We start from the raw sequence: 25,013 nt of genomic DNA, 5'->3' as shown, positions 1-25,013 counted from the left end.
CTTTCTCTACTGTCCCTGTCTCACACTGGTCTCAAACCAGTATATCTTCCTCCACTTTCCCACACTGGTCTCAAACCAGTATCTCTTCCTCTACTGTCCCTGTCCCATACTGGTCTCAAACCAGTATCTCTTCCTCCACTGTCCCTGTCCCACACTGGTCTCAAACCAGTATCTCTTCCTCCACTGTCCCTGTCCCACAATGGTCTCAAACCAGTATCTCTTCCTCCACTGTCCCACACTGGTCTCAAACCAGTATCTCTTCCTCCACTGTCCCTGTCCCATACTGGTCTCAAACCAGTATCTCTTCCTCTACTGTCCCTGTGCCACACTGGTCTCAAACCAGTATCTCTTCCTCCACTGTCCCACACTGGTCTCAAACCAGTATCTCTTCCTCCACTGTCCCTCTCCCACACTGGTCTCAAACCAGTATATCTTCCTCTACTGTCCCACACTGGTCTCAAACCAGTATATATTCCTCTACTGTCCCACACTGGTCTCAAACCAGTATATCTACCTCCACTGTCCCACACTGGTCTCAAACCACTATATCTTCCTCCACTGTCCCACACTGGTCTCAAACCAGTATATCTTCCTCTACTGCCCCACACTGGTCTCAAACCAGTATATTTTCCTCTACTGCCCCACACTGGTCTCAAACCAGTATATCTACCTCCACTGTCCCACACTGGTCTCAAACCACTATATCTTCCTCCACTGTCCCACACTGGTCTCAAACCAGTATATCTACCTCCACTGTCCCACACTGGTCTCAAACCACTATATCTTCCTCCACTGTCCCACACTGGTCTCTAACCAGTATATCTTCCTCTACTGTCCCACACTGGTCTCAAACCAGTATATCTTCCTCTACTGCCCCACACTGGTCTCAAACCAGTTTTCTTCCTCTACTGTCCCACACTGGTCTCAAACCACTATATCTTCTTCTACTGTCCCACACTGGTCTCTAACCAGTATATCTTCCTCTACTGTCCCACACTGGTCTCTAACCAGTATATCTTCCTCTACTGTCCCACACTGGTCTCAAACCACTATATCTTCTTCTACTGTCCCACACTGGTCTCTAACCAGTATATCTTCCTCTACTGTCCCACACTGGTCTCAAACCACTATATCTTCTTCTACTGTCCCACACTGGTCTCAAACCACTATATCTTCTTCTACTGTCCCACACTGGTCTCAAACCAGCGATCCTCATTTTTCACAACGAAACATTTTTGAATTTGAAGTTCAGGTCTGTTTTTATTTTGAAACCAGAAGGAGGCCTCATGTATGTCTTTCTAGACTGTGGTGCTATTTTATATATGAATGATTCTGCTGCCGTGTTTGAGATCAATTTACCCCCTTTACCATGGAGCATTGAGATGTATTTTAAACTGCAAAACCCTTACGCACCACTGCCCTTTATATACCAGGGTTGGTTGGTCTTCTCTAGTCACTCGTAGGCTCAGGCACTGCTATACTTTTATTTATAAATGTATTTGGGGTTTACTACCGTTTTATTCAGGGACTTTTATTGTTCAGAAATGTGGTGGGTCGTCTCTTCGTTTGCTGGACTTTATCCTGCTAACTGTTCCAAATGTCCAAACTGAATTTGGTAAAAGAGCTTTTATGTCCTCTGCACCATCGTCTTGGAACGCCTTACAAATTACTTTTAAACTGGAAGAACTTGTCCCGATTGGTGTTTTTAAACCACTGACGAAGGATTTTGAGGCTGACTCCCTGACCAGTCAATGTTTTTAATTGGCTGTTCTTTGATTTTGTTATTTTCTTGTGAATTCTATGTGAATTGTAGTTTTTCATGTTGTCTGTCTGTAATTGTGTAATGACCTTGGCGCTCTTCAAAAAGAGAATTCAAATCTCAACGAGCACTTCCTGGATGAATACAGGTTAAATAAAATAAAAACACGTGACCATCCTCCTTGACAATGTTTGAGCCACTCAAAAGGAACCAATTGGATGGCTCCATTCATGACATTTCAGGCTAGCTGTGGAGTGAGCTTCCAGCACGTTCTGAACTCCGTTACACTAACCCATGCTCAGATACAAACGTGTATGTCTAGGGTTCATCTGGTGACCCACCTGCCCTCATCTCTCTCTCTCTCTCTCTCTCTCTCTCTCTCTCTCTCTCTCTCACTCTCTCACTCACTCTCTCACTCTCTCTCACTCTCTCTTATACCATGGTACTGTACCTTTCAACACTACTCATTCATGTCTCCTCTGTCTTGTACCATGGTACTGCTCTTATACTCCTCAGTCTTGCCTTCGTCGTTCTTCAGTGAGACGAGGTGGTGGCATTGGGGGGTTGTCCTCGGTCTCATTCATCGGAGGCAGGCCTCTCCAGAGGAATACAGAGGGGGGAGAGAGGGATAGATGGGAAGGAGAGAAAGGTATTTATAAATATACATTGAGGAGCAATTGAGCCGTTGAGGAGCTGAGGGGAGGATATTCACGTGGACATGGAAGCGACAGGTGGAGTTGACTCCACACATCTCCTCATTGAACATCTCGCTGGCATCCCAGCCTTTAGACTAACATAGAAATACAAGGGCCTGGTGGTTAGTGTCTGTCTCACTGTCTGTCTCACTGTCTGTCACACTGTCTGTCTCACTGTCTGTCTCACTGTCTGTCACAAAGTCTGTCTCACTGTCTGTCACACTGTCTGTCTCACTGGATGTCACACTGTCTGTCACACTGTCTGTCTCACTGTCTGTCACACTGTCTGTCTCACTGTCTGTCTCACTGTCTGTCTCACTGTCTGTCTCACGGTCTGTCTCACGGTCTGTCTCACTGTCTGTCACACTGTCTGTCACACTGTCTGTCTCACTGTCTGTCTCACTGTCTGTCTCACTGTCTGTCACACTGTCTGTCTCACTGTCTGTCTCACTGTCTGTCTCACTGTCTGTCACACTGTCTGTCTCACTGTCTGTCTCACTGTCTGTCACACTGTCTGTCTCACTGTCTGTCTCACTGTCTGTCTCACTGGATGTCACACTGTCTGTCTCACTGTCGGTCACTATGTCTATCTCACTGTCTGTCTCACTCTCTGTTGAGAAGTATAGGTAATATAGGGCTCAGGAAGCTGTATCTCACTGTCTGTCTCACTCTCTGTTGAGAAGTATAGGTAATATAGGGCTCAGGAAGCTGTATCTCACTGTCTGTCTCACTCTCTGTTGAGAAGTATAGGTAATATAGGGCTCAGGAAGCTGTCTCTGCTGCCATCTCTTCTGTCCCGCTACAGCACTGTGCTCCCAGTTCACCCCCGACAAGCTGACATAGTAACAGTGTAGTAACAGTGTAGTAACAGTGTAATAGCAGTGTAGTAGCAGTGTAGTAGCAGTGTAGTAACAGTGTAGTAACAGTGTAGTAATAGTGTAGTAACGGTGTAGTAGCAGTGTAGTAAGAGTGTAATAACACTGTAATAACAGTGTAGTAACAGTGTAGTAATAGTGTAGTAACAGTGTAATAACAGTGTAGTAACAGTGTAGTAATAGTGTAGTAATAGTGTAGTAATAGTGTAGCAACAGTGTAATAACAGTGTAATAACGGTGTAGTAGCAGTGTAGTAACAGTGTAATAATAGTGTAGTAACAGTGTAGTAATAGTGTAGTAACAGTGTAATAACAGTGTAGTAACAGTGTAGTAACAGTGTAGTAACAGTGTAGTAATAGTGTAGTAATAGTGTAGTAATGGTGTAGTAGCAGTGTAGTAGCAGTGTACTAACAGTGTAGTAATAGTGTAGTAATAGTGTAGTAACAGTGTAGTAACAGTGTAGTAACAGTGTAGTAATAGTGTAGTAGCAGTGTAATAACAGTGTAGTAACAGTGTATAAACTGTAGTAACAGTGTAGTACTAGTGTAGTAACAGTGTAGTAACAGTGTAGTAGCAGTGTAGTAGCAGTGTAGTAACGGTGTAATAACAGTGTAATAACAGTGTAATAACAGTGTAATAACAGTGTAGTAATAGAGTAGTAACAGTGTAGTAACAGTGTAATAACAGTGTAGTAACAGTGTAGTAACAGTGTAGTAATAGTGTAGTAACAGTGTAGTAACAGTGTAGTAACAGTGTAGTAACAGTGCATTAATAGTGTAGTAGCAGTCTAGTAACAGTGTAGTAACACTGTAATAACAGTGTAGTAACAGTGTAGTAACAGTGTAGTAACAGTGTACTAACAGTGTAGTAACAGTGTAGTAATAGTGTAGTAATAGTGTAGTAGCAGTCTAGTAACAGTGTAATAACAGTGTAATAACAGTGTAGTAACAGTGTAGTAACAGTGTACTAACAGTGTAGTAACAGTGTACTAACAGTGTAGTAATAGTGTAGTAATAGTGTAGTAGCAGTGTAGTAACAGTTTCCTGCTCCTCTCTCCTCTCTAGGGGCCAGTATTCAGTATGAGCGTATGGATGGGGACGTGACCATGAGGTGTGGCTCTCTGGACAGCGATGCCAGCGTGACATGGAAGGTAAACGGGACAGATGTGAAGGCACACCACCGGGAGGAGGGGTCTAGACTCATACTGATGGAGGTGGACCTCTCAAACAACGGACTTTACAGCTGTTTTCAGAACCCCAATGGAGAACGACGGGACCAGATCAACCTGCGCATCGGAAGTAAGTTTGAATCACCATCATATCCCTCTCTCTTTCTCTGCACATGGGCAGTGAGTTCTAATGACCATCATTTCCCTCTCTCTTTCTCTGCACATGGGCAGTGAGTTCTAATGACCATCATTTCCCTCTCTCTTTCTCTGCACATGGGCAGTGAGTTCTAATGACCATAATTTCCCTCTCTCTTTCTCTGCACATGGGCAGTGAGTTCTAATGACCATAATTTCCCTCTCTCTTTCTCTGCACATGGGCAGTGAGTTCTAATGCTCTCCTACTCTCTCCCTCCCGCCATTGGCAGTGAGTTGTAGTAATGAGAATCTTCTCTTTTCTCAGTCTCTCTCTCTGCTCTAAATAGTGAGAGATGTTCTCTCTCTGACCTGTGGTTGGTCTGTGTTGGTCTGTCTATTCTATGACAAGGCATCCTGGCTCTGACACACTCACAGCAGTCTGGCGCTGTTTCACACCTGAACAGCTTGTCTGGATGCACCCAGCTGAGTATTTTCAGACCCTCATTAATAACAATAGATGACATCTTCTGACACTCCCTCCATCCCTTTCACCCTCCCTCCCATTCTCCCATTCCATCCCTTTCCCTCCCCCCTCCCTTTCACCCTCCCTCCCCTCCCTCCCATTACCCCTCCTCCCATACCCTCCCTCCCCCCTCCATCCCTTTCACCCTCCCCCCCCATTACCCCTCCATCCCTTTCACCCTCCCTCCCATTACCCCTCCATCCCTTTCACCCTCCCTCCCATTACCCCTCCATCCCTTTCACCCTCCCTCCCATTACCCCTCCTCCCATCCCTTTCTCCCATTACCCCTCCATCCCTTTCATCCCTTTCCATCCCTCCCTCCCATTACCCCTCCATCCCTTTCACCCTCCCTCCCATTCCCATTACCCCTCCATCCCTTTCACCCTCCCTCCCATTACCCCTCCATCCCTTTCACCCTCCCTCCCATTCTCCCATTACCCCTCCATCCCTTTCACCCTCCCTCCCATTCTCCCATTACCCCTCCATCCCTTTCACCCTCCCTCCCATGTGGGTTGCCTTCAGATGAAAAGTTAATATCTATATATATAGAGAGTATATCTTCATACTTCCATTCATTTGTATACCTTCAGATGAAAAGCTAATATCTATATACTGTATATAGAGGCTATATCTGTCACGCCTTGGTCAATATGTTTTGTGTTTTCCCATTCTCCCATTTCCATATGTGGGTTGCCTTCAGATGAAAAGTTAATATCTATATATATAGAGAGTATATCTTCATACTTATTTTCACGCCTTGGTCAATATGTTTTGTGTTTTCGTTATATATTTTGGTCAGGCCAGGGTGTGACATGGGTTTATGTGTTGGGTTCGTATTGGGGTTTTATTAGCATTGGGATTGTGTATGATTAGGGGTGTGTCTAGTTAGGCTTGGCTGCCTGAGGCGGTTCTCAATTGGAGTCAGGTGATTCTCGTTGTCTCGGATTGGGAACCGTATTTAGGTAGCCTGAGTTCACTTTGTAATTCGTGAGTGATTGTTCCTGTCTCTGTGTTGTAGTCACCAGATAGGCTGTAATTAGTTTCACGTTCCGTTCTGTTGTTTTTGTATTTAGTATTCAGTTATTTCATGTATCGAGATTCATTTCATTAAAGTCATGAGTAACCAACACGTTGCATTTCGGTCCGACTCTCTTCCTTCAACAGACGAACTCAGTTACAATATCTCCATACTTCCATTCATTTGTATGGGTCACCTTCAGATGAAGATTTAATATCTATATATTTCTCCAGTTTTAGCTTCTAATTTTAAAAACGAATCTCTCCAGAAATAAGTCTCTCACTGTTGCCTCCTGTAATAGACCCCATCAGCTCCCAGCTCTGCCCTAGACACCATATGTGAATTGATTTCCCCCATCTGTCTTCAGAGTCCTTTCTACTAGGTGACCTATACTGGGATATGCTTAAAACCCCGGGCCGCCCTGCAATCTAAGCTAGATGCCCTCAATCTCACACAAATGATCAAGGAACCCACCAGGTACAACCCTAAATCAGTAAACATGGGCACCCTTATAGATATTACCCTGACCAACTTACCCTCCAAATACATTTATGCTGTCTTCAACCAAGATCTCAGCGATCACTGCCTCATTGCCTGCAACCATAATGGGTCCGCAGTCAAACGACCTCCACTCATTACTCTCAAACACTCCCTGAAACACTTCAGCGAGCAGGCCTTTCTAATCGACCTGGCCGGGATATCCTGGAAGGATATTGACCTCATCCCATCAGTAGAGGATGTCTGGTTGTTCTTTAAAAGCAATTGCCTCACCATCTTAAATAAGCATGCCCCTTTCAAAAAATGTTGAACTAAGAACAGATGTAGCCCTTGGTTCACTCCAGACCTGACTGCCCTCGACCAGCACAAAAACATCCTGTGGTATACTGCACTAGCATCGAATAGCCCCTGTGATATGCAACTTTTCAGGGAAGTCAGGAACCAATACACACAGTCAGGCAGGAAAGGCTTTTCCAAACAGAAATGTGCATCCTGCCTGTACATTTGTGCATCCATTCACTGCATTGAAGATAGGAAACACTGTCACCACCGATAAATCCACGATAATCAAGAATTTCAAGAAGCATTTTTCTACTGCTGGCCATGCTTTCCTCCTGGCTACCCCAACCCCGGCCAACAGCTCCGCACCCCCCGCAGCTACTTGCCCAAGCCTCCCCAGCTTCTCCTTCATCCAAATCCAGGTAGCAGATGTTTCTAAAATGACTTTCTCGCCTTGTTCACCAACTACTTCTCAGATAGAGTTCAGTGTGTCAAATCGCAGGGCCTGTTGTCTGGACCTCTGGCAGTCTCTATGGGGATAACACAGGGTTCAATTCTCGGGCTGACTCTTTTCTCTGTATATATCAATGATTTCGCTCTTGCTGCTGGTGATTCCTTGATCCACCTCCAAGCATACGACACCATAGTGTATATGGACACTAACCTCCAAACGAGCTTCAATGCCATACAACACTCCTTCTGTGGCCTTCAACTGCTCTTAAATGCTAGTAAAACTAAATGCATGCACTTCATCCGATCGCTGCCTGCACCCACCCGCCGACTAGCATCACTACTCTGGACGGTTCTGACCTAGAATACGTGGACATCTACAAATACGTAGATATCTGGCTAGACTGTAAACTCACCTTCCAGACTCATATTAAGCATCTCCCATCCAAAATTAAATCTAGAATCTGCTTCCCATTTCGCAACAAAGCCTCCTTCACTCACAAGCCAAACATACCCTCGTAAAACTGACTATCCTACCGATCCTCGATTTTGGCGATGTCATTTACAAAATAGCCTCCAACACTCTACTCAGCAAACTGGATGCAGTCTATCACAGTGCCATCCGTTTTGTCACCAAAGCCCCATATTCTACCCACCTCTGCGACCTGTATGCTCTTGTCGGCTGGCCCTGGCTACATATTCATTGCCAAACCCACTGGCGCCTGGTCATCTATAAGTCTTTGCTAGGTAAAGCTCAGCCTTGTCTCAGCTCACTGGTCACCATAACAACACCCTCCCGTAGCATGCGCTCCAGCAGGTGTATCTCACTGGTCACCCCCAAAGCCAACACCTACTTTGGCCACGTTTCCTTCCAGTTTTCTGCTGCCATTGACTAGAACAAATTGCAAAAATCGCTGAAGTTGAAGACTAATATCTTATCTTCCTCACTAACTTCAAACATCAGCTATCTGAGCAGCTTACCGATTGCTGCAGCTGTACATGGCCCATCTGTAAATAGCTCATCCAACTACCTACCTCATCCCCATATTGTTTTTATTTACTTTTTTAAAATCTCAATTCTTCCATTCATTTGTATGGGTTACCTTCAGCGGAGTCCCGTGACAGTTATGCAGGTCGTAGAGCAAACCGGAGAACATCATCGTGTGAGGTCATATTAGTTTGGACTCTACAGGTCTTTTTGTCTGACAAACAGCGAATTTCCATTGTAAATGCGTAAGGACGACATAGGTGGATTAAACTGCTTAAATTGACAGATTGTGATGGGATTTTTAAAAATATGTTACTTAGATTTGTGCACGACAGCGTCGGACTCTTAACTCCCTTTGTGTTTACAAAGCTGTTTTTTATTGTCTTAGTTTTACTTTTTACATCACTGTGGAAGCATAACAACAATAGTTACCAAATCTGTTCACTTGGTCAAAAGTAGTTCACTATTAAGGGAATATGGTGCCATTTGTCTGTGTATCTGCGATCGTGAAGTATTTCTTAATGTCTAGCTGGATGTTATGCTATCACTGAACAATGTGTTCAAAGCAGAACTTTTCATTTCTCTGGAAAACAAATAGTCAGTAAACACTCACTACATCTACCTAGTGCTGTATTCAAGTACTCAAACATTTTAATAAAGAAAATGTACACCTACAACGCTGCACCTTGGTCCGTCGAGAGCATCCTGACGGGTTGCATCACAACCTGGTATGGCAACTTCTAAGCATCCGACTGTAAGGCGCTACAGAGGGTAGTGCTACAGCCCAGTACATCACTGGGGCCATGCTTCCTGGCATCCAGGACCTCTATACTGGGCAGTTTTATATGTAGGCCCAAAACATTGTCAAAGACTCCAGTCATAGACTGCTATCTCCCTTACAAGGGCATGTAAGTAAGCATTTCACCGTAAGGTCTACACATCTTGTATTTGGCGCATGTGACAAATAACATTTGATTTGATTTGAAGAAAGAGAGGGAGGGAAGCGCGGTAAGAAACAGAGAAGACGATTCTTTCTAGAAAGTCATTTCTAGAAAGGATGAAGCTTATGTAAAATTGACGTCAAAAGGAGAATTCTTGGTCATTTTAGCTAACCTCTTGCTAATCTTAACCTAATTCTCGTAACCTGCATCGAAAGTACATTTTGACATAGAGAAAGCTGTATGAATTGAGGCTGTTCTGAGGGCAATACGTTGTGCAACTCAAAATTAGGAAGGTGTTCTTAACTTGACAGAAGTACATTTTGTACATTCAAAAGTACATTCAAAACAGGATACGAGGGAGAAAGAGAGGGAGGAAGGGAGAGAGGACAGCGAAGAGAGGGACGGTGGAGAGGAAGAGAGGGAATAAGAGGGAGGAAGAGGGAGTGAAGAGAGGGAGGAGAGTGTGGGAAGAGAGGGAAGAAGAGGGAGGAGAGGGAAGAGAGGGAGGGAAGAAGAGGGAGGAGACGGGGGAAGAGAGGGAAGAAGAGGGAGGAAGAGAGGGAGGAGAGGGAGGGAAGAAGAGGGAGGAGAGACAGGGGAGGAGAGCGAGGAGAGGGAGGGAGGGAAGAAGAGTTAGAAGAGGGAGGGAAGAGAGGGAAGAAGGGAGGGAGGGGTACTGTGTCATTGGAGAATAACAAAGGTTTTTCCATTATAATAAATAATCTATGGTCACATTAAGTACTGTAACACTTCAATCTCAGGATCTCATAGCAACTCAGACGTTCTTCCCTTCGACAAATATCTGAGGTGTGACTTTATTTGTAACTTTAGCGACACAGTTGACTAAACACAGATCAGTCTAAAAATATATCACATTATTGGAGACTCTATACAGGGTATTACGGTACAGAGTCAATGCGGGGGCTATATACCGGGAGGTGCCGGTACAGAGTCAATGTGGAGGCTATATACAGGGTGTTACGGTACAGAGTCAATGTGGAGGCTATATGCAGGGGGTACAGGTACGGAGTCAATTTGGAGGCAATGTACAGGGTATTACTGTACAGAGTCAATGTAGAGACTATATACAGGGTATTACGGTACAGAGTCAATGTGGAGGCTATATACAGGGAGTACAGGTACGGAGTCAATTTGGAGGTAATGTACAGGGTATTACGGTACAGAGTCAATGTAGAGACTATATACAGGGTATTACGGTACAGAGTCAATGTGGAGGCTATATACAGGGTATTACGGTACAGAGTCAATGTGGAGGCTATATACAGGGTATTACGGTACAGAGTCAATGTGGAGGCTATATACAGGGAGTACAGGTACGGAGTCAATGTGGAGGTATATACAGGGTATTACGGTACAGAGTCAATGTAGAGACTATATACAGGGTATTACGGTACAGAATCAATGTGGAGGCTATGTACAGGAGGTTCCGGTAAAGATTCAATGTGGAGGCTCTATACAGGGGGTACTGGTACAGAGTAAATGTGCGGGGGCACTGGTTAGTCTAGGTAATTGAGGTAATATGTAGATGTAGGTAGAGGTAAAGTTAATATGCATAAATAATAAACAGAGAGTAGCAGAATCGTAAAAAAAGGAGGATGGGGGCAATGCTAATTGTATGGGTAGCAATTTGATTACGTTTCAGGTCTTCAGGAGTCTTATGGATTGGGGTTAGAAGCTGTTTAGAAGCCTCTTGGACCTATAGACTTGGAGCTCCGGCAGGGTTTGCCATGCGGTAGCAGAGAAACATTCTATGACTGGTGTGGCTGGAGTCTTTGACAATTGTTTGTGGTTTCCTCTGACACCGCCTGGTATAGAGGTCCTGGATGTCAGGAAGCTTGGCCCCATTGATGTCCTGGGCCGAACATACTACCCTCTATAGTGCCTTGCCTTCAGAGGCCGAGCAGTTGCCGTACCAGGCAGTGATGCAACCAGTCAGGATGCTCTCGGTGGTGCAGCTGTAACTTTTTGAGGATCTGAGGAGCCATGCCAAATCTTTTCAGTCTCCTGAAGGGGAAAGGCATTGTCGTGCCCTCTTTGCAACTGTGTTGGTGTGTTTGGACCATGAAAGTTTGTTGGTAATGCTATACATATATATATATATAGCTCATAGCTACTGTAGATGAATATATATATATATATAGTTCATAACTACTGTAGATTAATATATATATATATATATAGCTCATAACTACTGTAGATGAATATATATATATATATAGCTCATAGCTACTGTAGATGAATATATATATATATATAGCTCATAGCTACTGTGGATGAATATATATATATAGCTCATAGCTACTGTAGATGAATATATATATATATATATAGCTCATAGCTACTGTAGATGAATATATATATATATATATAGCTCATAGCTACTGTAGATGAATATATATATATATATAGCTCACAGCTACTGTAGATGAATATATATATATATATATAGCTCATAGCTACTGTAGATGAATATATATATATATATATATATATAGCTCATAGCTACTGTAGATGAAATATATATATATATATATATAGCTCATAGCTACTGTACATGAATATATATATATATATATATATATAGCTCATAGCTACTGTCGATGAATATATATATATATATATATATATATATCTCATAGCTACTGTAGATGAATATATATATATATATAGCTATAGCTACTGTAGATGAATATATATATATATATATATATATATCTCATAGCTACTGTAGATAAATATATATATATATATAGCTCATAGCTACTGTAGATGAATATATATGTATATATATATATATATATATATAGCTCATAGCTACTGTAGATGAATATATATATATATATAGCTCATAGCTACTGTAGATGAATATATATATATATATATATATATATATATATATATAGCTCATAGCTACTGTAGATGAATATATATATATATAGCTCATAGCTACTGTAGATGAATATATATATATATATATATATATATATATATATATATATATATATAGCTCATAGCTACTGTAGATGAATATATATATATATAGCTCATAGCTACTGTAGATGAATATATATATATATATATATATATAGCTCATAGCTACTGTAGATGAATATATATATATATATATATATATATATATATATATATATAGCTCATAGCTACTGTAGATATATATATATATATATATATATATATATATATAGCTCATAGCTACTGTAGATGAATATATATATATATATATATATATATATATATATATATATATATATAGCTCATAGCTACTGTAGATGAATATATATATATATATATATATATATATATATATATATATATATATATATAGCTCATAGCTACTGTAGATTAATATATATATATATATATAGCTCATAGCTACTGTAGATTAATATATATATATATATATATATATATATATATATATATATATATAGCTCATAGCTACTGTAGATTAATATATATGTATATATATATATATAGCTCATAGCTACTGTAGATTAATTATATATATATATATATATATATATATTAAGCTCATAGCTACTGTAGATTAATATATATATATATATATATATATATATATATATATATATATATATATATATATATATATATAGCTCATAGCTACTGTAGATGAATATATATATATATATATATATATATATATATATATATATATATATATATATATATATATATAGCTCATAACTACTGTAGATGAATATATATATATGTAGATGAAGATATATATATATATATAGCTCATAGCTACTGTAGATTAATATATATATATATAGCTCATAGCTACTGTAGATTAATATATATATATATATATAGCTCATAGCTACTGTAGATGAATATATATATATAGCTCATAGCTACTGTAGATGAATATATATATATATATCTCATAGCTACTGTAGATGAATATATATATATATATATATATATATATATATAGCTCATAGCTACTGTAGATGAATATATATATATATATATATATATATATAGCTCATAGCTACTGTAGATGAATATATATATATATATATATATAGCTCATAGCTACTGTCGATGAATATATATATATATATATATATATATATATATATATAGCTCATAGCTACTGTAGATGAATATATATATATATATATAGCTCATAGCTACTGTAGATGAATATATATGTATATATATATATATAGCTCATAGCTACTGTAGATGAATATATATATATATATATATATTAAGCTCATAGCTACTGTAGATTAATATATATATATATAGCTCATAACTACTGTAGATGAATATATATATATGTAGATGAAGATATATATATATATAACTACTGTAGATGAATATATATATATGTAGATGAAGATATATATATATATATAGCTCATAGCTACTGTAGATATATATATATATAGCTCATAGCTACTGTAGATTAATATATATATATATATATATATATATATATATATATATAGCTCATAGCTACTGTAGATGAATATATATATATAGCTCATAGCTACTGTAGATGAATATATATATATATATCTCATAGCTACTATATAGATTATATATATATATATATATATATATATATATATAGCTACTGTGGATGAATATATATATATATATATATATATATATATATATATATATATATATATATATATATATATATGTATATATTAATCTATATATATATATAGCTCATAGCTGCTGTGAATGAATATATATATATATATCATAGCTACTGTAGATTAATATATATATATATATAGCTCATAACTACTGTAGATGAAACAGGTTTGTGGGGTTGTTATTATTTCGCATTAGCTCAATTGGAAATGCTTTATGAAAGATTATGTTAGGCAGTGGCTGGTTGGGTGAATCTGAGATTTCTCAGCGGCTGATTGGGTAAATTGGAGTGCTTACATCAGCAGACTGGGTGAATGGTAGTGCTCACAGCGGATGATTGGGTGAATGGTAGTGCTCACAGCAGCTGACTGGGCGAGGGGATGCGGAGCAGGAAATGAGTGTTGTCAGTAGCTTCCAGGTGTTGAGGTGTTCTTCCTCTCTGTTAGTGCTGATATCTGAATACACACACTCCAATGCAATTCACCTAGCCTCTGAGGAATGCTTTGTTGGAAATGTTAATTAAGCACTGAGGCAATGCCAACGAACAGCAATCTATCCAGACAGGGATTTGAAACATTTGCTGGTGAAATTGTTTTGCTTGTGTGAAGTGGTGGTCTTTAGGGTCCATCTCAGTACAGACAAGGTGCTGTGCTATTCTTTATGTTAATCAGTCAGGAGGGAAAACTACATGAGAAGACGGGAAGTAAATCACCCCTTATTACCTACCTCACTACCTCGGAGGCTTAAACACTTCGCTACAGGTATCCTTCACTTTTTAGAGAGAGAGAGAGAGAGAGAGAGAGAGAGAGAGAGAGAGAGAGAGAGAGAGAGAGAGAGAGAGCAGAGCCCTCTTGGAGAGAGAGACTTGAGCCCTCTGGGAGAGAGAGACTTGAGCCCTCTGGGAGAGAGAGACAGACAGAGACAGCGAGAAGGAGAGAGAGAGACTGTGGGAAGGGCTGGTGTTTGAAGTTCAGGCTGCAGGGAGGTAAACAGCCAGGCCTTTATTATAGTGCTGGTCTGGAAGGTAATATTAATATTATAGTGATGGTCTGGAAGGTGATATTAATATTATAGTGATGGTCTGGAAGGTGATATTAATATTATAGTGATGGTCTGGAAGGTGATATTAATATTATAGTGATGGTCTGGAAGGTAATATTAATATTATAGTGATGGTCTGGAAGGTGATATTAATATTATAGTGATGGTCTGGAAGGTGATATTAATATTATAGTGCTGGTCTGGTCTGGAAGGTGATATTAATATCATAGTGTTGGTCTGGAAGGTGATATTAATATCATAGTACTGGTCTGGTCTGGAAGGTAATATTAATATCATAGTGTTGGTCTGGAAGGTGATATTAATATTATAGTGCTGGTCTGGAAGGTGATATTAATATTATAGTGTTGGTCTGGAAGGTAATATTAATATTATAGTGCTGGTCTGGTCTGGAAGGTGATATTAATATTATAGTGCTGGTCTGGTCTGGAAGGTGATATTAATATTATAGTGCTGGTCTGGTCTGGAAGGTGATATTAATATTATAGTGCTGGTCTGGTCTGGAAGGTGATATTAATATCATAGTGTTGGTCTGGAAGGTGATATTAATATTATAGTGTTGGTCTGGAAGGTAATATTAATATTATAGTGCTGGTCTGGTCTGGAAGGTGATATTAATATTATAGTGCTGGTCTGGTCTGGAAGGTGATATTAATATTATAGTGCTGGTCTGGAAGGTGATATTAATATTATAGTGCTGGTCTGGAAGGTGATATTAATGTTATAGTGCTGGTCTGGTCTGGAAGGTGATATTAATGTTATAGTGCTGGTCTGGTCTGGAAGGTGATATTAATATTATAGTGCTGGTCTGGTCTGGAAGGTAATATTAATATTATAGTGATGGTCTGGTCTGGAAGGTGATATTAATATTATAGTGATGGTCTGGTCTGGAAGGTGATATTAATATTATAGTGCTGGTCTGGTCTGGAAGGTAATATTAATATTATAGTGCTGGTCTGGTCTGGAAGGTGATATTAATATTATAGTGCTGGTCTGGAAGGTGATATTAATATTATAGTGCTGGTCTGGTCTGGAAGGTGATATTAATATTATAGTGCTGGTCTGGAAGGTAATATTAATATTATAGTGCTGGTCTGGTCTGGAAGGTGATATTAATATTATAGTGCTGGTCTGGTCTGGAAGGTGATATTAATATTATAGTGCTGGTCTGGTCTGGAAGGTGATATTAATATTATAGTGCTGGTCTGGAAGGTAATATTAATATTATAGTGCTGGTCTGGAAGGTGATATTAATATTATAGTGCTGGTCTGGTCTGGAAGGTGATATTAATATTATAGTGCTGGTCTGGAAGGTAATATTAATATTATAGTGCTGGTCTGGTCTGGAAGGTGATATTAATATTATAGTGCTGGTCTGGTCTGGAAGGTAATATTAATATTATAGTGCTGGTCTGGAAGGTGATATTAATATTATAGTGCTGGTCTGGTCTGGAAGGTGATATTAATATTATAGTGCTGGTCTGGAAGGTAATATTAATATTATAGTGCTGGTCTGGTCTAGAAGGTGATATTAATATTATAGTGCTGGTCTGTTCTGGAAGGTAATATTAATATTATAGTGCTGGTCTGGTCTGGAAGGTGATATTAATATTATAGTGCTGGTCTGGAAGGTGATATTAATATTATAGTGCTGGTCTGGTCTGGAAGGTGATATTAATATTATAGTGCTGGTCTGGTCTGGAAGGTAATATTAATATTATAGTGCTGGTCTGGAAGGTAATATTAATATTATAGTGCTGGTCTGGAAGGTAATATTAATATTATAGTGCTGGTCTGGTCTGGAAGGTAATATTAATATTATAGTGCTGGTCTGGAAGGTAATATTAATATTATAGTGATGGTCTGGAAGGTAATATTAATATTATAGTGATGGTCTGGAAGGTGATATTAATATTATAGTGCTGGTCTGGTCTGGAAGGTAATATTAATATTATAGTACTGGTCTGGTCTGGAAGGTGATATTAATATTATAGTGATGGTCTGGAAGGTGATATTAATATTATAGTGCTGGTCTGGAAGGTGATATTAATATTATAGTGCTGGTCTGGTCTGGAAGGTAATATTAATATTATAGTACTGGTCTGGTCTGGAAGGTGATATTAATATTATAGTGCTGGTCTGGTCTGGAAGGTAATATTAATATTATAGTACTGGTCTGGTCTGGAAGGTGATATTAATATTATAGTGCTGGTCTGGAAGGTGATATTAATATTATAGTGCTGGTCTGGAAGGTGATATTAATATTATAGTACTGGTCTGGTCTGGAAGGTGATATTAATATTATAGTGCTGGTCTGGTCTGGAAGGTAATATTAATATTATAGTGCTGGTCTGGAAGGTGATATTAATATTATAGTGCTGGTCTGGAAGGTGATATTAATATTATAGTGCTGGTCTGGTCTGGAAGGTAATATTAATATTATAGTGCTGGTCTGGTCTGGAAGGTGATATTAATATTATAGTGCTGGTCTGGAAGGTGATATTAATATTATAGTGCTGGTCTGGTCTGGAAGGTAATATTAATATTATAGTGCTGGTCTGGAAGGTGATATTAATATTATAGTGCTGGTCTGGTCTGGAAGGTAATATTAATATTATAGTGCTGGTCTGGAAGGTGATATTAATATTATAGTGCTGGTCTGGTCTGGAAGGTGATATTAATATTATAGTGCTGGTCTGGAAGGTAATATTAATATTATAGTGCTGGTCTGGTCTGGAAGGTGATATTAATATTATAGTGCTGGTCTGGAAGGTGATATTAATATTATAGTGCTGGTCTGGAAGGTGATATTAATATTATAGTGCTGGTCTGGTCTGGAAGGTGATATTAATATTATAGTGCTGGTCTGGAAGGTAATATTAATATTATAGTGCTGGTCTGGTCTGGAAGGTGATATTAATATTATAGTGCTGGTCTGGAAGGTGATATTAATATTATAGTGCTGGTCTGGAAGGTGATATTAATATTATAGTGCTGGTCTGGTCTGGAAGGTAATATTAATATTATAGTGTTGGTCTGGAAGGTGATATTAATATTATAGTGCTGGTCTGGAAGGTGATATTAATATTATAGTGCTGGTCTGGTCTGGAAGGTGATATTAATATTATAGTGCTGGTCTGGTCTGGAAGGTAATATTAATATTATAGTGCTGGTCTGGAAGGTGATATTAATATTATAGTGCTGGTCTGGTCTGGAAGGTAATATTAATATTATAGTGCTGGTCTGGTCTGGAAGGTGATATTAATATTATAGTGATGGTCTGGTCTGGAAGGTGATATTAATATTATAGTACTGGTCTGGTCTGGAAGGTGATATTAATATTATAGTGATGGTCTGGTCTGGAAGGTGATATTAATATTATAGTGCTGGTCTGGAAGGTAATATTAATATTATAGTGTCTAAGGTAATATTAATATTATAGTGGTCTGGTCTGGAAGGTGATATTAATATTATAGTACTGGTCTGGTCTGGAAGGTGATATTAATATTATAGTGCTGGTCTGGTCTGGAAGGTGATATTAATATTATAGTGCTGGTCTGGTCTGGAAGGTGATATTAATATTATAGTGCTGGTCTGGAAGGTGATATTAATATTATAGTGCTGGTCTGGTCTGGAAGGTAATATTAATATTATAGTGTTGGTCTGGAAGGTGATATTAATATTATAGTGCTGGTCTGGAAGGTGATATTAATATTATAGTGCTGGTCTGGTCTGGAAGGTGATATTAATATTATAGTGCTGGTCTGGTCTGCAAGGTGATATTAATATTATAGTGCTGGTCTGGTCTGGAAGGTGATATTAATATTATAGTGCTGGTCTGGAAGGTGATATTAATATTATAGTGCTGGTCTGGAAGGTGATATTAATATTATAGTGCTGGTCTGGTCTGGAAGGTAATATTAATATTATAGTGTTGGTCTGGAAGGTGATATTAATATTATAGTGCTGGTCTGGAAGGTGATATTAATATTATAGTGCTGGTCTGGAAGGTGATATTAATATTATAGTGCTGGTCTGGTCTGGAAGGTAATATTAATATTATAGTGTTGGTCTGGAAGGTGATATTAATATTATAGTGCTGGTCTGGAAGGTGATATTAATATTATAGTGCTGGTCTGGTCTGGAAGGTGATATTAATATTATAGTGCTGGTCTGGAAGGTGATATTAATATTATAGTGCTGGTCTGGAAGGTGATATTAATATTATAGTGCTGGTCTGGTCTGGAAGGTGATATTAATATTATAGTGCTGGTCTGGAAGGTGATATTAATATTATAGTGCTGGTCTGGTCTGGAAGGTGATATTAATATTATAGTGCTGGTCTGGTCTGGAAGGTGATATTAATATTATAGTGCTGGTCTGGTCTGGAAGGTGATATTAATATTATAGTGCTGGTCTGGAAGGTGATATTAATATTATAGTGCTGGTCTGGTCTGGAAGGTGATATTAATATTATAGTGCTGGTCTGGAAGGTGATATTAATATTATAGTGCTGGAAGGTGATATTAATATTGGTCTGGTCTGGAAGGTGATATTAATATTATAGTGCTGGTCTGGTCTGCAAGGTGATATTAATATTATAGTGCTGGTCTGGTCTGGAAGGTAATATTAATATTATAGTGCTGGTCTGGAAGGTGATATTAATATTATAGTGCTGGTCTGGAAGGTGATATTAATATTATAGTGCTGGTCTGGTCTGGAAGGTAATATTAATATTATAGTGTTGGTCTGGAAGGTGATATTAATATTATAGTGCTGGTCTGGAAGGTGATATTAATATTATAGTGCTGGTCTGGTCTGGAAGGTAATATTAATATTATAGTGCTGGTCTGGTCTGGAAGGTGATATTAATATTATAGTGCTGGTCTGGAAGGTGATATTAATATTATAGTGATGGTCTGGAAGGTAATATTAATATTATAGTGCTGGTCTGGTCTGGAAGGTAATATTAATATTATAGTGCTGGTCTGGTCTGGAAGGTAATATTAATATTATAGTGCTGGTCTGGTCTGGAAGGTGATATTAATATTATAGTGCTGGTCTGGTCTGGAAGGTAATATTAATATTATAGTGTTGGTCTGGAAGGTGATATTAATATTATAGTGCTGGTCTGGTCTGGAAGGTGATATTAATATTATAGTGATGGTCTGGAAGGTGATATTAATATTATAGTGCTGGTCTGGTCTGGAAGGTGATATTAATATTATAGTGATGGTCTGGTCTGGAAGGTAATATTAATATTATAGTGATGGTCTGGAAGGTAATATTAATATTATAGTGCTGGTCTGGTCTGGAAGGTGATATTAATATTATAGTGATGGTCTGGAAGGTAATATTAATATTATAGTGATGGTCTGGAAGGTGATATTAATATTATAGTGATGGTCTGGTCTGGAAGGTAATATTAATATTATAGTACTGGTCTGGTCTGGAAGGTGATATTAATATTATAGTGCTGGTCTGGTCTGGAAGGTGATATTAATATTATAGTGCTGGTCTGGAAGGTGATATTAATATTATAGTGCTGGTCTGGTCTGGAAGGTAATATTAATATTATAGTGCTGGTCTGGTCTGGAAGGTGATATTAATATTATAGTGCTGGTCTGGAAGGTGATATTAATATTATAGTACTGGTCTGGTCTGGAAGGTGATATTAATATTATAGTGCTGGTCTGGTCTGGAAGGTAATATTAATATTATAGTGATGGTCTGGTCTGGAAGGTGATATTAATATTATAGTGCTGGTTTGGAAGGTGATATTAATATTATAGTGCTGGTCTGGTCTGGAAGGTGATATTAATATTATAGTGCTGGTCTGGAAGGTAATATTAATATTATAGTACTGGTCTGGTCTGGAAGGTGATATTAATATTATAGTGCTGGTCTGGTCTGGAAGGTAATATTAATATTATAGTGTTGGTCTGGAAGGTGATATTAATATTATAGTGCTGGTCTGGTCTGGAAGGTGATATTAATATTATAGTGGATGGTCTGGAAGGTGATATTAATATTATAGTGTGGTCTGGTCTGGAAGGTGATTAATAGGTGATAGGTGATATTAATATTATAGTGCTGGTCTGGTCTGGAAGGTGATATTAATATTATAGTGATGGTCTGGAAGGTGATATTAATATTATAGTGCTGGTCTGGTCTGGAAGGTGATATTAATATTATAGTGATGGTCTGGAAGGTGATATTAATATTATAGTGCTGGTCTGGTCTGGAAGGTGATATTAATATTATAGTGCTGGTCTGGAAGGTGATATTAATATTATAGTGCTGGTCTGGTCTGGAAGGTGATATTAATATTATAGTGCTGGTCTGGTCTGGAAGGTGATATTAATATTATAGTGCTGGTCTGGTCTGGAAGGTGATATTAATATTATAGTACTGGTCTGGAAGGTGATATTAATATTATAGTGCTGGTCTGGTCTGGAAGGTGATATTAATATTATAGTGCTGGTCTGGTCTGGAAGGTGATATTAATATTATAGTGCTGGTCTGGTCTGGAAGGTGATATTAATATTATAGTGCTGGTCTGGAAGGTGATATTAATATTATAGTACTGGTCTGGAAGGTGATATTAATATTATAGTGCTGGTCTGGTCTGGAAGGTGATATTAATATTATAGTGCTGGTCTGGTCTGGAAGGTGATATTAATATTATAGTGCTGGTCTGGAAGGTGATATTAATATTATAGTACTGGTCTGGTCTGGAAGGTGATATTAATATTATAGTGCTGGTCTGGAAGGTGATATTAATATTATAGTACTGGTCTGGTCTGGAAGGTAATATTAATATTATAGTGCTGGTCTGGTCTGGAAGGTAATATTAATATTATAGTGATGGTCTGGTCTGGAAGGTGATATTAATATTATAGTGCTGGTTTGGAAGGTGATATTAATATTATAGTGCTGGTCTGGTCTGGAAGGTGATATTAATATTATAGTGCTGGTCTGGAAGGTAATATTAATATTATAGTACTGGTCTGGTCTGGAAGGTGATATTAATATTATAGTGCTGGTCTGGTCTGGAAGGTGATATTAATATTATAGTGCTGGTCTGGTCTGGAAGGTGATATTAATATTATAGTGATGGTCTGGTCTGGAAGGTAATATTAATATTATAGTGCTGGTCTGGAAGGTGATATTAATATTATAGTGCTGGTCTGGTCTGGAAGGTGATATTAATATTATAGTGCTGGTCTGGTCTGGAAGGTGATATTAATATTATAGTGCTGGTCTGGTCTGGAAGGTGATATTAATATTATAGTGCTGGTCTGGTCTGGAAGGTGATATTAATATTATAGTGCTGGTCTGGTCTGGAAGGTGATATTAATATTATAGTGCTTGTCTGGTCTGGAAGGTAATATTAATATTATAGTGCTGGTCTGGAAGGTGATATTAATATTATAGTGATGGTCTGGTCTGGAAGGTAATATTAATATTATAGTGCTGGTCTGGTCTGGAAGGTAATATTAATATTATAGTGCTGGTCTGGTCTGGAAGGTGATATTAATATTATAGTGCTGGTCTGGAAGGTGATATTAATATTATAGTGCTGGTCTGGAAGGTGATATTAATATTATAGTATTGGTCTGGTCTGGAAGGTAATATTAATATTATAGTGCTGGTCTGGTCTGGAAGGTGATATTAATATTATAGTGCTGGTCTGGAAGGTGATATTAATATTATAGTGCTGGTCTGGAAGGTGATATTAATATTATAGTGCTGGTCTGGTCTGGAAGGTAATATTAATATTATAGTGCTGGTCTGGTCTGGAAGGTGATATTAATATTATAGTGCTGGTCTGGAAGGTGATATTAATATTATAGTGCTGGTCTGGAAGGTGATATTAATATTATAGTGCTGGTCTGGTCTGGAAGGTAATATTAATATTATAGTGCTGGTCTGGTCTGGAAGGTAATATTAATATTATAGTGCTGGTCTGGTCTGGAAGGTGATATTAATATTATAGTGCTGGTCTGGTCTGGAAGGTAATATTAATATTATAGTGCTGGTCTGGTCTGGAAGGTAATATTAATGTTATAGTGCTGGTCTGGTCTAGAAGGTGATATTAATATTATAGTGCTGGTCTAGAAGGTAATATTAATATTATAGTACTGGTCTCGAAGGTGATATTAATATTATAGTGCTGGTCTAGAAGGTAATATTAATATTATAGTACTGGTCTCGAAGGTGATATTAATATTATAGTGCTGGTCTGGTCTGGAAGGTAATATTAATATTATAGTGCTGGTCTGGTCTGGAAGGTGATATTAATATTATAGTGCTGGTCTGGAAGGTAATATTAATGTTATAGTGCTGGTCTGGTCTAGAAGGTGATATTAATATTATAGTGCTGGTCTGGTCTGGAAGGTAATATTAATGTTATAGTGCTGGTCTGGTCTAGAAGGTGATATTAATATTATAGTGCTGGTCTGGTCTGGAAGGTGATATTAATATTATAGTGCTGGTCTGGAAGGTGATATTAATATTATAGTGCTGGTCTGGTCTGGAAGGTGATATTAATATTATAGTGCTGGTCTGGTCTGGAAGGTGATATTAATATTATAGTGCTGGTCTAGAAGGTAATATTAATATTATAGTGCTGGTCTGGTCTGGAAGGTGATATTAATATTATAGTGCTGGTCTAGAAGGTAATATTAATATTATAGTACTGGTCTCGAAGGTGATATTAATATTATAGTGCTGGTCTGGAAGGTGATATTAATATTATAGTGATGGTCTGGTCTGGAAGGTGATATTAATATTATAGTGCTGGTCTGGTCTGGAAGGTGATATTAATATTATAGTGATGGTCTGGAAGGTGATATTAATATTATAGTACTGGTCTGGAAGGTAATATTAATATCATAGTGCTGGTCTGGTCTGGAAGGTGATATTAATATTATAGTGATGGTCTGGTCTGGAAGGTAATATTAATGTTATAGTGCTGGTCTGGTCTAGAAGGTGATATTAATATTATAGTGCTGGTCTAGAAGGTAATATTAATATTATAGTGCTGGTCTGGTCTGGAAGGTGATATTAATATTATAGTGCTGGTCTAGAAGGTAATATTAATATTATAGTACTGGTCTCGAAGGTGATATTAATATTATAGTGCTGGTCTGGAAGGTGATATTAATATTATAGTGATGGTCTGGTCTGGAAGGTGATATTAATATTATAGTGCTGGTCTGGTCTGGAAGGTGATATTAATATTATAGTGATGGTCTGGAAGGTGATATTAATATTATAGTACTGGTCTGGTCTGGAAGGTAATATTAATATCATAGTGCTGGTCTGGTCTGGAAGGTGATATTAATATTATAGTGATGGTCTGGTCTGGAAGGTAATATTAATGTTATAGTGCTGGTCTGGTCTAGAAGGTGATATTAATATTATAGTGCTGGTCTGGTCTGGAAGGTGATATTAATATTATAGTGCTGGTCTGGAAGGTGATATTAATATTATAGTGCTGGTCTGGTCTGGAAGGTGATATTAATATTATAGTGCTGGTCTGGTCTGGAAGGTGATATTAATATTATAGTGCTGGTCTAGAAGGTAATATTAATATTATAGTGTTGGTCTGGAAGGTGATATTAATATTATAGTGCTGGTCTGGTCTGGAAGGTGATATTAATATTATAGTGCTGGTCTAGAAGGTAATATTAATATTATAGTACTGGTCTCGAAGGTGATATTAATATTATAGTGCTGGTCTAGAAGGTAATATTAATATTATAGTACTGGTCTCGAAGGTGATATTAATATTATAGTGCTGGTCTGGTCTGGAAGGTAATATTAATATTATAGTGCTGGTCTGGTCTGGAAGGTAATATTAATGTTATAGTGCTGGTCTGGTCTAGAAGGTGATATTAATATTATAGTGCTGGTCTGGTCTGGAAGGTAATATTAATGTTA

At 37.9% G+C, this 25,013-nt stretch overlaps 1 protein-coding gene across 1 annotated transcript in view; it reads left to right on the top strand.

Moving 5' to 3' along the window:
• Nucleotides 1-25,013, top strand: part of LOC124047992 (ciliary neurotrophic factor receptor subunit alpha-like) — a 262,467-nt gene that overhangs the window by 143,023 nt on the left and 94,431 nt on the right. The window contains exon 3 of the mRNA XM_046368355.1: nucleotides 4,394-4,627. Within this exon, the coding sequence (XP_046224311.1) occupies nucleotides 4,394-4,627 (234 nt within the window). The remainder of the gene's footprint in view (nucleotides 1-4,393; nucleotides 4,628-25,013) is intronic.

This window comes from Oncorhynchus gorbuscha, linkage group LG11 (assembly GCF_021184085.1).
Source record: "Oncorhynchus gorbuscha isolate QuinsamMale2020 ecotype Even-year linkage group LG11, OgorEven_v1.0, whole genome shotgun sequence".
Lineage (NCBI taxonomy): Eukaryota > Metazoa > Chordata > Actinopteri > Salmoniformes > Salmonidae > Oncorhynchus > Oncorhynchus gorbuscha.
Note: the sequence above shows the minus strand (reverse complement) of the source record. Positions and strands in the feature narration are given on the sequence as shown.